This window comes from Azolla caroliniana, unplaced genomic scaffold, assembly GCF_043228905.1.
Source record: "Azolla caroliniana isolate FFs.n. ecotype wild unplaced genomic scaffold, voAzoCaro1.0.p SCAF_6, whole genome shotgun sequence".
Taxonomy (NCBI): domain Eukaryota; kingdom Viridiplantae; phylum Streptophyta; class Polypodiopsida; order Salviniales; family Salviniaceae; genus Azolla; species Azolla caroliniana.
The window spans coordinates 16,676,080-16,688,947 of NW_028230441.1; the positions used below are offsets into that span (position 1 = coordinate 16,676,080).

The 12,868-nt window shown below is 39.3% G+C and overlaps 2 protein-coding genes across 2 annotated transcripts in view; one reads left to right on the forward strand and one right to left on the reverse strand.

The window, feature by feature from the left end:
- Positions 1-5,996: 5,996 nt before the first annotated feature.
- LOC147863200 (uncharacterized) lies at positions 5,997-8,203 on the forward strand. The gene is made up of 5 exons (XM_087320734.1): positions 5,997-6,209; positions 6,375-6,488; positions 7,572-7,657; positions 7,739-7,813; positions 7,902-8,203. The coding sequence occupies exons 1-5, from the start codon at positions 6,054-6,056 to the stop codon at positions 7,966-7,968; spliced, it is 498 nt and encodes a 165-aa protein (XP_087176860.1). The 5' UTR covers positions 5,997-6,053; the 3' UTR covers positions 7,969-8,203.
- Positions 8,204-9,121: 918 nt separating this feature from the next.
- The window catches only part of LOC147863201 (DExH-box ATP-dependent RNA helicase DExH6-like), a 29,901-nt gene continuing 26,154 nt past the window's right edge, over positions 9,122-12,868 (reverse strand). Inside the window, exons 11-15 of the mRNA XM_087321404.1 lie at positions 12,716-12,805; positions 11,608-12,639; positions 10,177-11,250; positions 9,691-10,079; positions 9,122-9,606 (exon numbers count right to left, since the gene is read on the reverse strand). Coding sequence (XP_087177530.1) covers positions 9,756-10,079; positions 10,177-11,250; positions 11,608-12,639; positions 12,716-12,805 — 2,520 coding nt within the window. The 3' untranslated portion in view covers positions 9,122-9,606; positions 9,691-9,755. The remainder of the gene's footprint in view (positions 9,607-9,690; positions 10,080-10,176; positions 11,251-11,607; positions 12,640-12,715; positions 12,806-12,868) is intronic.

Sequence of the window (12,868 nt, forward strand, 5' to 3'; positions counted from 1 at the left end):
GTTGGTGAGATGATATCCTAAGTTGTTCAATGGCCACCCTTAGTGCATTTGATAAGAATGTATCTAGATATCTTGGTCGTGTAATAAATGTTAGCCAGCCGGCAAGGAGTGGAGGACAATCCAGAATGTGAAAGGGCAGGAATTATCGGAAGCTGTTATTAGAATAATTAGTAATTAAGTATATTTTGAGAAGTGAACGGACGGACCGGAATCAGTATGCCGATCCGGATCCGGACCGGTTCATATCAGTGTGCCGGTTGGCACTGTTTTGTATGCAGAGCCGATGATCTATAAAAGGGTCTGGTTACATTGTAAATCACGACGGATAATTAATAAAGCTCTATTGTCTTATCTCTGTGTATTGATTACCGTTCTATGCTATCACTTTCTATCTTACGTGTGTGTTAAGATTCATGCTATGTTTCTTAAGTAGCCGATAAAGGCTTGATCAATCGTTAGTCTAAGTTACCTCGCCGTAGCACCCTTTGGTGAAGTGTCTTCCGTAGACACCTTGTGTTAGGCTATTGTCCGGCCCTTAGGAGTAACAATAAAACCTAACTGAGAGAAGTGCAAGAAGTGTTTCTTATAGTACAACATTTTAGATGGGAGTGGCTCTCGTGGGGTGATCCATTTATATCGAGTGTAAATTTGCCATATTTCTTGGTGTATCACTTTATTACGGTCTTCATGAGATATTAGAGTTCAGCTCACCATTACAGAAAAATCAGAAAACTGTATTACAAGGAAGCAAGAATGACCAACAATTACAAAGAGAGGGAGGAGGTGCTTATATAGTCACTTTCTCTCTAAGTTCTCTCACTATTACCGCCTCTTGGGAAAGAGGTCATGTCTTAACTACTTAAAGAATATGTGTAATAGGACATTAACTTCTATGACACACTAGTTACTATACAAGGAAGTGGGGTGTTCTCATACTTGAGTATCCTGGAGTGTGTTCCCACTCACGGCAAGTTGAGTTTGATTCTCAACACGCCCCTTCAAACACAACTTTCGGTCGTCGGATTGTCGGATGGTTGGTTCGGATTGTTTTCAGCTTCGAATGGTTGGTATACTCCTACCCTGGTATACTACTACTGCTCCTTACTCCCCCTCAAGCTCGGTTGGTCGATGGTCGAAAGACCCAAGTCGGTTGTGAACTGCTGCAACTTGTCAACTCCCAGAGCTTTGGTGAAGATGTCGGTCGTCTCCATGTTTGTGCTGATGTATTGTAGGTCGACATCCCCATCCAGAACACGCTCTCGGATGAAGTGATATTGCAATTCGATGTGCTTAGTTCGAGCATGGAAGACTGGGTTCCGAGCAAGGTGAATACTGCTCATGTTGTCGTAATAGAGGAGAATCGGATCCTTGACGGGAACACCCGGATCCTTCAAGATTCTCTTGAACGAAACAGCTTCGCATGCGGCTACGGCCGCACCCCTTTATTCGGCTTCGGTGCTTGACAGTGTGATTGTCGGTTGTTTCTTACTACTCCATGATATGGCGCCACTACTGAGAGAAAGACAAATCCGGATGTCGATCGTCGGTCGGCTCAGTAGCCGACCCAATCGGCATCAGTATAACCTTCGAGTCGTGTATCAGTGTGGCCGATTTGTAAAGGATGCTAAAATCCATGGTTCCATTCACATACCTTAGCACTCTCTTAACACAATTGAGATGGATGTCTCGCAGAGTTTGCATAAACTGGCTAAGGAGGTCGACCGGGTAACTCACGTCGGGTCGGGTAATTGTGAGGTAGATGAGGCTTCCGACTAGTTGACGATAATGCATCGGCTCACACTCTCTAGTGCCTGAGTCAACATCTGGCTTTACATTTCAATCAAGAGGAGTAGTGACGGGCTTACACTGTGTCATCCCAAACTTGTAAAGAAGATTAAGGGTATAGTGCTTTTGAGAAAGCATGATGCCGTTTGGAGTCCGAATTACTTCTATTCCTAGAAAGTAATGGAGCTCCTTCATATCCGTCATTTCGAATTGGCTAGAGAGGAGCTTCTTGATGTCCTCAATATCCGCTAAATGCTCTCCTCCTATGACCAAATCATCCACATAAATGATGATAAATACCTGTCCTCTGGCGTCGCTCCGGATGAACAGAGAGTTGTCAGACTTGGACATGTTGAAGCCGATTTAATGAAGATATTGCGTTATCTTCGAATGCCATGTTCGCGGTGCTTGCTTCAAGCCATAGAGAGGCTTTTTGAGTCGGTAGACAGCAATTGGATGTGTAGTTGACACGAATCCAGGTGGTTGTACCATGTACACCTCTTCGTCTAACTATCCTTGTAGAAAGGTGTTCTTTATGTCCATTTGGTGGATGTGCCACCCTTTTGTTGTTGCAAGCGCAATCACGGTTCAAATTGTAGTCATCTTTCCTATCGGGCCAAAGTCTCTTCATAGTCGACACCATGCGTTTGCACAAACCCCTTTGCCACAAGCCAAGCCTTGTACCGATGGAAAATGCCGTCGGCATTATGCTTTATCTTGAAGATCCACCGGCATCCAATTGCCTTTTGGTGGTTTGATGAAGGGACGAGATCCCATGTCTCGTTCTTGGAGAGTGCTTACATCTCCTCATCCATCGCTTTGACCCATCTAGGGTCGTTGGGGGCTTCGGAATAGTTTTCTGGTTCTCGGACTGTCGACACCCTCATCATGAATGCTAATTGATATGCCATGTAGTCGTTGTAGCCGAATCGGCTAACTACGTTCTTTTCTCGGGTGGATCGATGTGGTTCTCTTGTTGGCCTCATGATGGGCACATCCAATCTACCAAACTCACTATTGGATAAGTGAGTAGATTCATTTCCAACTGAGTCTTCGTACTCAAGCATTTTGGCCTTTCCTTTGTCCTGTTTCAGACTCAGTCGCGACGTGCTTTGCTCGTTTGGAGGCTCTTGTGGTCCACTCAACCTGGTTGAGATTAGAATTTCCTCTAATGTGAACCTCGGTTGATCATCCTCCTCCACATCTGTGTCGAACTCGGTTTCCATTGTGTCGGATGGAGATGATTCGACTATATACCAGTATGTTGACTCGTCGAATACTACATCCTTACTCACTCATACCTTCTTGGTGGAAGGGTTGAAGCAGTTATACCCTTTTTGCTCGAGTGAGTACCCTACGAGTATACATTTCTTTGACTTGAGATCGAGCTTCTGCTATAGGTTGTCGGGAATATGTACATATGTAATTGAACCAAATATCCATAGCTCCAGTTTCTTCCCATAGAACTTTTCACAGGGGGCAACTTCGTGCACTCCTGATGTTGTGCAACGATTCATCAGATAAACGGCCATATTCACTGCTTCAACCCAATATGACTTTGGCAAATGTTTCTCGTTCATCGTTGCCCTTTCCACCTCGAGTATTTCCTGATGGTGTCGAAATCCATCCAGTTTTTCATGGAAGTCGTCTAAAAGAATTGCTTGGTTCTGGCGATAGTATAGTTACAACTGAAACTCTAGTTACTTCTAAAGATTTAGCTTCTAAACCACATGTACCAGAGAGAATTTTCAATGTTAAAACGAAACATTTGCATTCTAAAATATTCCGAGAATTTAAAATTAAATGGATGGATAAGTCTATAGAGATGCTACATGGGAATGAGAAAATACGCTTAAAACTAACTTCCCTAACTTTTCATTGCAAGAGTCTGACCATAAATATAAGGCCTAACTACCATTTTGATACATTGTCGACTACGTCGAGACTCCGACCTTGTGGTGATCAACTCTTGTAGCGAGCGCATCAGTACTAGGTACAGGTCGATGCCACGACGGTGGTATGGGACGCTGATAGAGGCTCTAGTCCATCTCGATCCCTTTGATCGGGGGTGGTCGGGTGGATTGGCACCCTTCTTTCTCTCTTGTTGATGGGTGGAATGGCTCCACCCCCCTATCAAGGGGTTGAACATGAGGAAGAGAGAGAGAGAGAGAGAGAGAGAGAGAGAGAGAGAGAGAGAGACACACACACACACACACACACAATTATTGAGAGGCAAAAAATACTGTTATCATTCATGTCCTCTACGGTGGGGTTATATAGGTACATTACATGAGGATCACAATCTAAGAACATCCAATGAGGCTTGTAGGTTAGTTACATAACCTTCTAACAACCTAGGCCCACTTTACAACACTATTCCATTTTGCACACATTGACATAAATGTGCATGTGTTTACACATATTAATATAGTCACACTTGCTCATGTGCACACTTGCACACACTTACAACATGATTTTTCATACAAAGACTTTACACTTATCTATCCACGTACCATCACTTATACAGTCATACACATACAATCCCACGAATAACATATCTCTTCTCTATTTTCCTATCTTATATTTCCTTATCTTTTGCTTACATTAGAATAAAGCCCTAACAATAATAAGTTGTTGCATGGATGACTTATTTGATATTGGGTGTGCAAGGCATGTTGTCAGGATGAGCATGCGAAAAGTCATTTCATAATTCTAAGGCTAGTTCATTAGAACTTGTTTCTTTTGTGTTCTTTATGATATCGAAGGTAAACATTAGAAGTGTACTATCAAAATATGATAAATCAATCTTAGATGACGCAAGATCATTATTTGAACAAGGATGTAGATCAGTGAACATTGTTGACGTTGAGGATTGTATGCAACAAATGTTGGCTCTAACCTGTAGGTTAATGGGTTTTCGTGCCACTAGCAACAACCAAAATGCTAGAAAGAGGTTCAGTAAGTCGGATGCAACAAATTCCTCAAAAAAGAGGAGTCATGCTCGAAATTTCGTAAAAACTTATGGACAACTCCCAAAACAAGACCAAAACACACACCTGAAGACAATAGAGAGTTGTTCGTCGTGCTAAGAGGTGGTTGCCAATATGTGAGACCACAAAGGTTTGATGTTTACATTGTGATGACTTGATATTGACTTCAAGGGACTAATGTTGATTGCTACAAAATTTGTCGTTGTATTTTGCCATCCAATAGACAAGAGCAATGACCTCAAACTTTTTGTTTAAGTTCGATGATTTTTGAAGTTTTTGGTGATTGAAGTTCTTTTTATCTAAAACACGGAGACTTTGATCTCTAAATATGTATGACTAAACTTTTTATATCTCTAAATCTAGGTTATTGGTCTCTCAAAATCTGACAATTTGACTATATGTAATATTTGGAGCTTTTGTCCTTTGGAATGCTTGATCTTTGAAGTTTTTGGTCTTTGCAAATGCTTGACCTTTGAGGTTTTAGGTCTCTGATTATGTGACATATTTTGCTAATTTTTTGGGTTGAAAATATTTTTGGTGGTTGAAATTATAAAATCGTTTCAATCTGAAAATTTGGATTATTAGTCTCTCACGATCTTTGAAGTTTTTGGTGACTGAATATTTGTGATCTTTGAAGATACTAGTCCTCTCAAAAATTTGGGATGGGTTAGATGCAGGTAGGCGAGCCATGTTAGAATTAGGTAGACGAGTTACAAAATTGGGTCAGGTTAGCCGGGTTAGATGTCCTAGCCAGGTTACAAATTTCGGCCAAGTTGTAAGGGTGGGGGGATGGGTTATAAAAAATTCAGATGGGTCAGAAACATTGGACAATGTTAGACATGACAGAGGCAAGAACAAACCCAGGACAGACTTGATAGGCGTAGGGGCAAGGTTTGGTTACTTAGATATGATTGTTAGCTGCAACGTATGCAAGGACAGAGCCATGTTAGAAATGGGCGCAGCGTGCTTTTTTCGGATAATGATCCGATGGTTCAAATTTGATAGGATTATCGAAACATGACCTGCACCGTCCGTCGTGACCGAGATTCCCTCACCAGCCCAACCCCTATTCTATTTATACCATTTGGTTGCGCAAGCAAAACCTCTTGTCTCTCAAAACTAAGTTTACATACATATGTGGCTCAAAACCACAACTCTCTCAAAGCTTTGTTTGCTTCTTAAGACGAATATAAACAAACATACAAACACGCTCCTCTGTGTGTGTGTGTGTGAGAGAGAGAGAGAGAGAGAGAGAGAGAGAGAGAGAGAGACAGAGCAATGGTGACTGTCGCTTTCGATGGATTACCTACATTGGCAGTTGTGTCTCTGAGGGGTCCTCACGTCACTGGGAGGAGTTGTCACGTGACGTCACTTTCTGCAGCATCTTCTTCTTCTTCTCATTGGAAGCAAGTGATTGATCCCAAATCTGCACAGGTGTATCCTTGTTCTTCTGTATTTATACTCTCCTGTACCAGGAAAAATTACAAAGGTTGACCCGCAGAATCTATGCCAGCATCAACTTTTTTCTCCATATTTTGTTTATCATTTGTTTTTCTCTCTCTCTATCTTTACTTATTTTTTTCTCCTTGTTTCATTCAGCCGTATTATTGGAACACTGAAACGAACAAGACGAGTTGGGAGATTCCTGAAGGTTGGATGCAGGAAAAATGTGATGACGATGATGACAGTGCCAAATTGCAAGAATCAACCAAGGTAAATAAAAGCCATTTGTGGTTATGCTTATTTCTGCCATAATTTCTACCTATTTCATGCATGTGAAAGAAAACATGCTCAGTTTCTTAAGTGTTCAGATCACCGCAAAATCTAGGTTAGAGAGATTCACATCCCCATCAGTGTTCCAGAATAAAGGTGTTGATTTATAGAACTCCATTGGTTGGAAAATTATAGTTTAAAGGGAACCACGATCTTGTAATAGAGATATACTAGCAAAGTCCTATAAGCATATGCCGAAGGTTTTCAAAGGGTGTTTGATTAGATTATTAGCTTCCGAACGACATCTAAAAGACCAGACTGAGCATATTGTGAGGATTGAACTTTGCTTCTCTCAATTTTATAGCTTTAAACCACCATGCGAATGAAGGTTGAAAGGAAATTATGTGTCTTTGTTTTTATGCTTATTTGAGGTCTTTTAAGCTTATGAAAGGACCGTATAAAACTAAACTTCGGGGTAATTTTTTTTTTACTAATCAGCCAAGTAGAATATGATAGAGAACTATGCAAATATTTTTGTACATCTCTTAAATACATTGGCAACTCCGAAGACCAACTGACATGTTAGTAACCACGGAAACATTTTTTGGAAACAGGGATCATTATAAATTTAGTATACAGCAAACTCAAATATAGTTGTGATGTACTTAAAGCATAGTCAGCTAGTAATGCTAAATTAGTATTTCACACAAAGGAAGACCAGAAAATGTTAAAAGAAACATGACGAAAGAAGGGGTTGGATCATTTCGCACACCATAGAGCATGTGAAAAAGGTCAATTGACATGATATTCATCTCATCTTAACAAATTGAGACTGCTAAAACTTGCTGATGTAAACTTTAGATTGAGATGGTTTAGTTTTTAGTTTGGAAGATACAATTATGGCATACTTTGATTGATATTCCTACGACATAATTTTTCTCTACATAAGATAACTAGCAAATTAAGAAGATCGATGCATTGTTAGTTATATCAAATATCGTGTACTTTTTTCTAGTATAGATAGGTAATGTGTTTGTAGTGATATCAAAATATCTTGGTTGTCTTTTTCTATCATTGCTGCAGCTACCTTTAGAGGAACTCACTAGCGTATTACTTAAAGCTGTTGCCGGGGACTCATCTAGATTTGGAGATGTGGCTAATCAATATAGGTCAGCAACCTTTATCAAAACAATTAGTGATGAACGAAATCCTTGGGAGCTCAAAATTTGATGTATTGCTCTCTTGTGTAGGCCACAATGTTTCGACAATCAATATTTTGATTATCTAACCAACATAATCAATTCAACACAAGATAATGACAAGAAGTTAGTATATCTACCAATGCTACTACTTGATTGTGTTAGCAATTGCATTTGCTTGCGTCTTATTTTTAACACATAGTGTGGCATGCAGGGAAGCATTTGAACGGTTGAGAGCTAGACTTGCAAACCCACTTTTAAAAAACCCACCTCCATACTAAATCGTTACCCTATTACAAGTTGCCGATAAAACGTTGATGTAGAGTTAGTATTTTGCCTGATTGAATAACATAATTACTTACGGTATAATATTGTATTAAGGGTCTTGACTGTGGTATTTATGCCTAACAAGATTCTAATGTCTTAAGGTGCACTACTGTAGTAAAGGCCTTGAGGGTTCGTTATTGTAATATGTTTGAATGCAGATGCATGTAGTAGCTGAAAGCTTTTGCATTATCTAAGAGTAATCATCTACAACCACTAATATTGATGAAACATGAAAGTAGCTGAAAGCTTTTGCATCATCTAAGAGTAATCATCTACAACCACTAATATTGATGAAGCATGAAAAAACAATATCAGGGTTTTGAATAACTGTTTGTTTATGTTTATTGGTATAAGGCAACAAATATAGATGCACAAGGCAACCTATGTGTTTCTAATCATAGTAAATGCCAACTCTGTATTGAAAGGCACAAGTATTTCATCACTACCATCAACATTTGATCTTTGTGTGTTATTAATGGTGGTAAATGCCAAAGTTGTATAAAATGAAATCTACTATAGAAACCTCTCCAAGACTGTACCAATGAAATTCACTGAGAGATCTGTGTTCAAGAAACCATTTCTGAAATGAAATGTCGATAAACCCAGAGCAATGCGGACTAGGTAATCAGTGTGATTTATTGTACACAATAAGCAATGGTCTTGGTTTTAAAAGAGAAAGGGTTGAGGCAATGATACATGAACACCATACAATAGTTTAACAGCAATTCAATTACTACCTACATACTATAATTGATATAATTTAGGGAAGGGATAGTTTTGGTTTCAAAAGAGGAAGAGTTGAAGCAATGGTACAGACGCTGAACAATAATTTAACAGCAATCCAAATACTATTTACTGTAATTTATATAATTAAGAAATGCAGAATGTAGAAGAAATCACTGACAAACTACGAATTTACTAAAATTTCTAAGACCAGCATATGTCCAGCCACTTATCACTGGTTGAGGTATCACCATCGTTGCGTTTGATTATTTTGCTTCAGTCAGATGAGTCATTTTTATGCCTTTGATGTACTAAAGAAATGATAATAAATATGAGCAAAAGATACTCTGCTCTTTTCAAAATACTTCATTAAGAATGCACAACGAAAAAAATGGGCATGGTCAAATTATTGACATCAAGATTCTCATGCTACATTAGAATCAGATAAAGCATAGTACAGATTGGTCAGTATTCAGGACAAAGTGAAAGTTACGAACAATTCTCTGGCTCCCAATCCATACAAGTCTTATTCACCAAAAAAAAAATGATAAGACATGAGGCATCATCATACAGATAATCAATAAGAAGGATGTACATGTTGATTAATTCCAAACTCAACAATACATATGTTGAAGTTGCAACTGACACCAAGATAACCAAATGTATCGGAGTGAATCATGTGCCGCATACTCTGTAGAGTTTCTCTTGTGAAATCACATGAAGCCTTATTGCTTTAGATAACCTTCAAGTAACAATGAGAAAAAGTCAAAATTCCATGTCACTTTCTTGACTTAGGGTAACAGATTTTAGAAACACTTTTGAGTAGACAAAAAATGAGGGCAATCCAGCTCCATGATCCAGTTGAGCCACTACATTGAACAACCTCAATTTCAGATTCGAAGAGATGTTTGAGAAAAGTAATTGGCAAGATTCAATTTCAGTTCATTTTATACCTCTAAGTGGCAATAGGATATCCATCAACAATAATCATGATTCGCCTTCAGGCAACCACATTCTCTCAGCAAAAATTATTCTCTCGTGGCCGTTTGATGAAACTTGAGCTGGAATTTGGTAGTTTTGGTGATCCCGAATGATGTTGAAATCTGCCTACAGGAATACTCATGCGACTTGAACTTCCTTTATATTCGTTATCCTTACTAATTTTATGTTGTTGTACCCTTGTGATGGTCATTCTTTCTTGATGGTTACCAGACCCCTGCCACGTAGTTGACGTCTGCTGGGGAAAATTAATGTCTACCTTCCCATCATATGAGAGCAAACATGCAACAACAAACACCGAATTGCCAAGAACTGGAGGCAATAATTGATCGGGGTTCTTGAGCTGAAATACAATGCTAGACTATGTTAGACATCAGCTCAAAAATCATGACATCAATAAGAATGCTTGCTAAAATGTTTGGGAGAACTTTAGTGACTACCGTGAATGCAATAGCTGCTGAGAGTCTCTCCCTTAAGCAAAAAATCTGAGCAGCCTCTGCGGCAGAAGTTTGAAACTTTAACCATCGATCGATCACCACTAATACAGGGCTATCTGGATTTGACATGATTTTCTCGCCCTTGGCTTCATTTGGCATATCTTCCTCATCACTACTCTCACCTGATAAATCATTATCATCCGAATCACTGTCTTCTGTACTGCAGGGAGCAACAGCCATTTCAGAGGCTAATAGTACAAGAGGATGGGGCTTCACCACAGTGCAATTCCTAATATACATCCAAGCTTCACCACGAGTTACTTCATCAAACACTAACAAAGGCTTGTTGACAGCTTCTTGCTTCTGGTTGCTTGCATGGACAAGCTTGAAATTTAGAGAATGAGGATGGATCCTGACTTTCATACCCTGAGCAGTTTGAACAACTGCCTTTTTCCCAGTCGGGAGGGCTGGCAACAGCATACCAACCATGGGATAAGATCCAGCAACTAGCAATGCACGAACAATACCTACATCATTAGCATTCAGGTTGCAAGCATGAGGAATGAAGCCTTTCATAGAAAGTTCCCTCCACAATTGTTCTCGCATGGCAGAAAGCATATTCATTGTCCCCATTGAAAGAAAATTTTGCGCACAGAACTTTTCTGCAGCTCCTCGTGATTGAGCCTTTTCCCAACGATCATATGCAGCAACTATTGCTAATTGATCACTGTAACCTCCATAAGCAGAAGATAACTCTCTTTTAGCTGCAAATGCTAATTTCCTTTGCTCTGCGTTTGTTGGCAAAACAAAGGGGTCACGAAAACCTGCTGCACAAGCAATTGTCAAAGCTGGATTAAGACAATTTAATAAGATGCCAAGCAGTAGCATTTTGCTGGTTGATGGATGGACAGGCAACGCTCCAAGCTGCTTTCCTAACTCAGTCAACTTCTCATCAGATGTCAATGCACCAATATCTTGGAGAAGACGTATTGCATTAGTAACTGATAATTCATTTGGAGGATCAACAGCCTTGCTTAAAAAGCTCATGATACTGCAGTTCGAATCTAGTAACTTTACCTAATCAAAGGAAGTTCAAGCGACTCAAAAAGATTGAGTAAAACAAATATTTATAATAAAGAGAATAATGAGCTTTTCTTTCTTTCCTCAAATGCGCATAAATTTTGGTTAAACAATGACCAACCCCCCAACACGAGAAAGGGAATGAATTTTGACTAAATAATTACTCAAATAGCACATGAATTGAGAAATTGGGAATGAATTGAACATATTATTTTTGAGAGAACAGACATGATTGGTCAACTTAGGGTTTTGGAAAATAACCAAAATTAACGAAAATTTGGGAAAAGAAACAAAAGCTCTGAGGTATTTTGGAGTGATTTGCCAGATTATATGAACAAAACAATCTCATCCTACCTGCAAACAAAGCTCCTCAAGAGTGGTTCTTTTTATTTCAGGCAGTTGGAAATCTGGCAATGCATTTGCTCGAGTTTTGGAGTATAAATGGTAGCATACACCAGGCTGACATCGACCGGCCCGACCTTCCCGTTGCCTGGCACTCGCTTTCGAAATCCATGCTGTTTGGAGAGTTGAGACATTATTGTACGGGTCATAACTTTTCTCTTTAACACGGCCACAATCAATAACAAAAACTACATCATTTATCGTGATTGCTGTTTCTGCTATGTTTGTTGCAAGAATAATCTTTCTTACACCAGGTTTTGGACTCTGGAATACTTTCTTCTGCTCTATCGAGGGGATCATAGAATGCAAAGGTAAAAGAGAAAACTTTGTTCTATCACCAAAAAATGGTGATGCTTCCAAGCACTCTCGTGTGCGTGTTATCTCTTCCCACCCAGGTAAAAATATAAGAATGGATCCCTCTGGATCTGGAGGAATACCAGCAGTAGTACTGGTACATATTTTTCGTATCAGACGCTCAATTAGATTAATGTCAATCTCTTCTTGATCAATATTACTGAGATATTTTTCAAGTAACTCCAACTTTTTAATACCAAAACTTGGGTCATCCTTTTTATCTCTACATTTCAAAAGTATCTCTTTGATGTCCAGCTGTCCATTCTCTTCAGCCCAATCCAAGGCAGTTTTACCATCATTGGAAGCCAAATTGATGTCTGCACCCCTTGAAAGCAATAACAAAACCTCATCAGCTTTGCCTTTTCCAGCACAAACCATCAAAGCTGAAGTTCCCGTTAAAGTCTGCTGATAATTGTAAAGACTAGCACTCATATTCCTGGATAGCATCTCTGTAAATAACTCAAAGTCATCTTCTAGCCATGCTAGGCCAATTGCCTCGTCCATAGCTGCTGCATCCTCTTCGTTAAGAGGAGAGCTATTATCCATCTCTGTAGATCCAGGAGAAAGAAGTGCAGGATCTTCACCAACTTCTGTAGCGACAATAACATCTTCCAAATAGAATGTTTGCACCTGGTTTTAAGGACAAATGGTGATTCACTGATTAATAAATGGGAAAAAACCTCATGAGGGAGATTAGTGAACTTACAGGATATGTGAACCCAGGAACCTTGATCACAGGACAGTTATTAAAGTAGCTTGAAAATAGTTCAGCATCAAGAGTAGCACTCATTAATATCTGTTTACAGATCTCTGACAATTTCAGATATTTGAATCCCTTTAGATATAACTACCTAAAGGA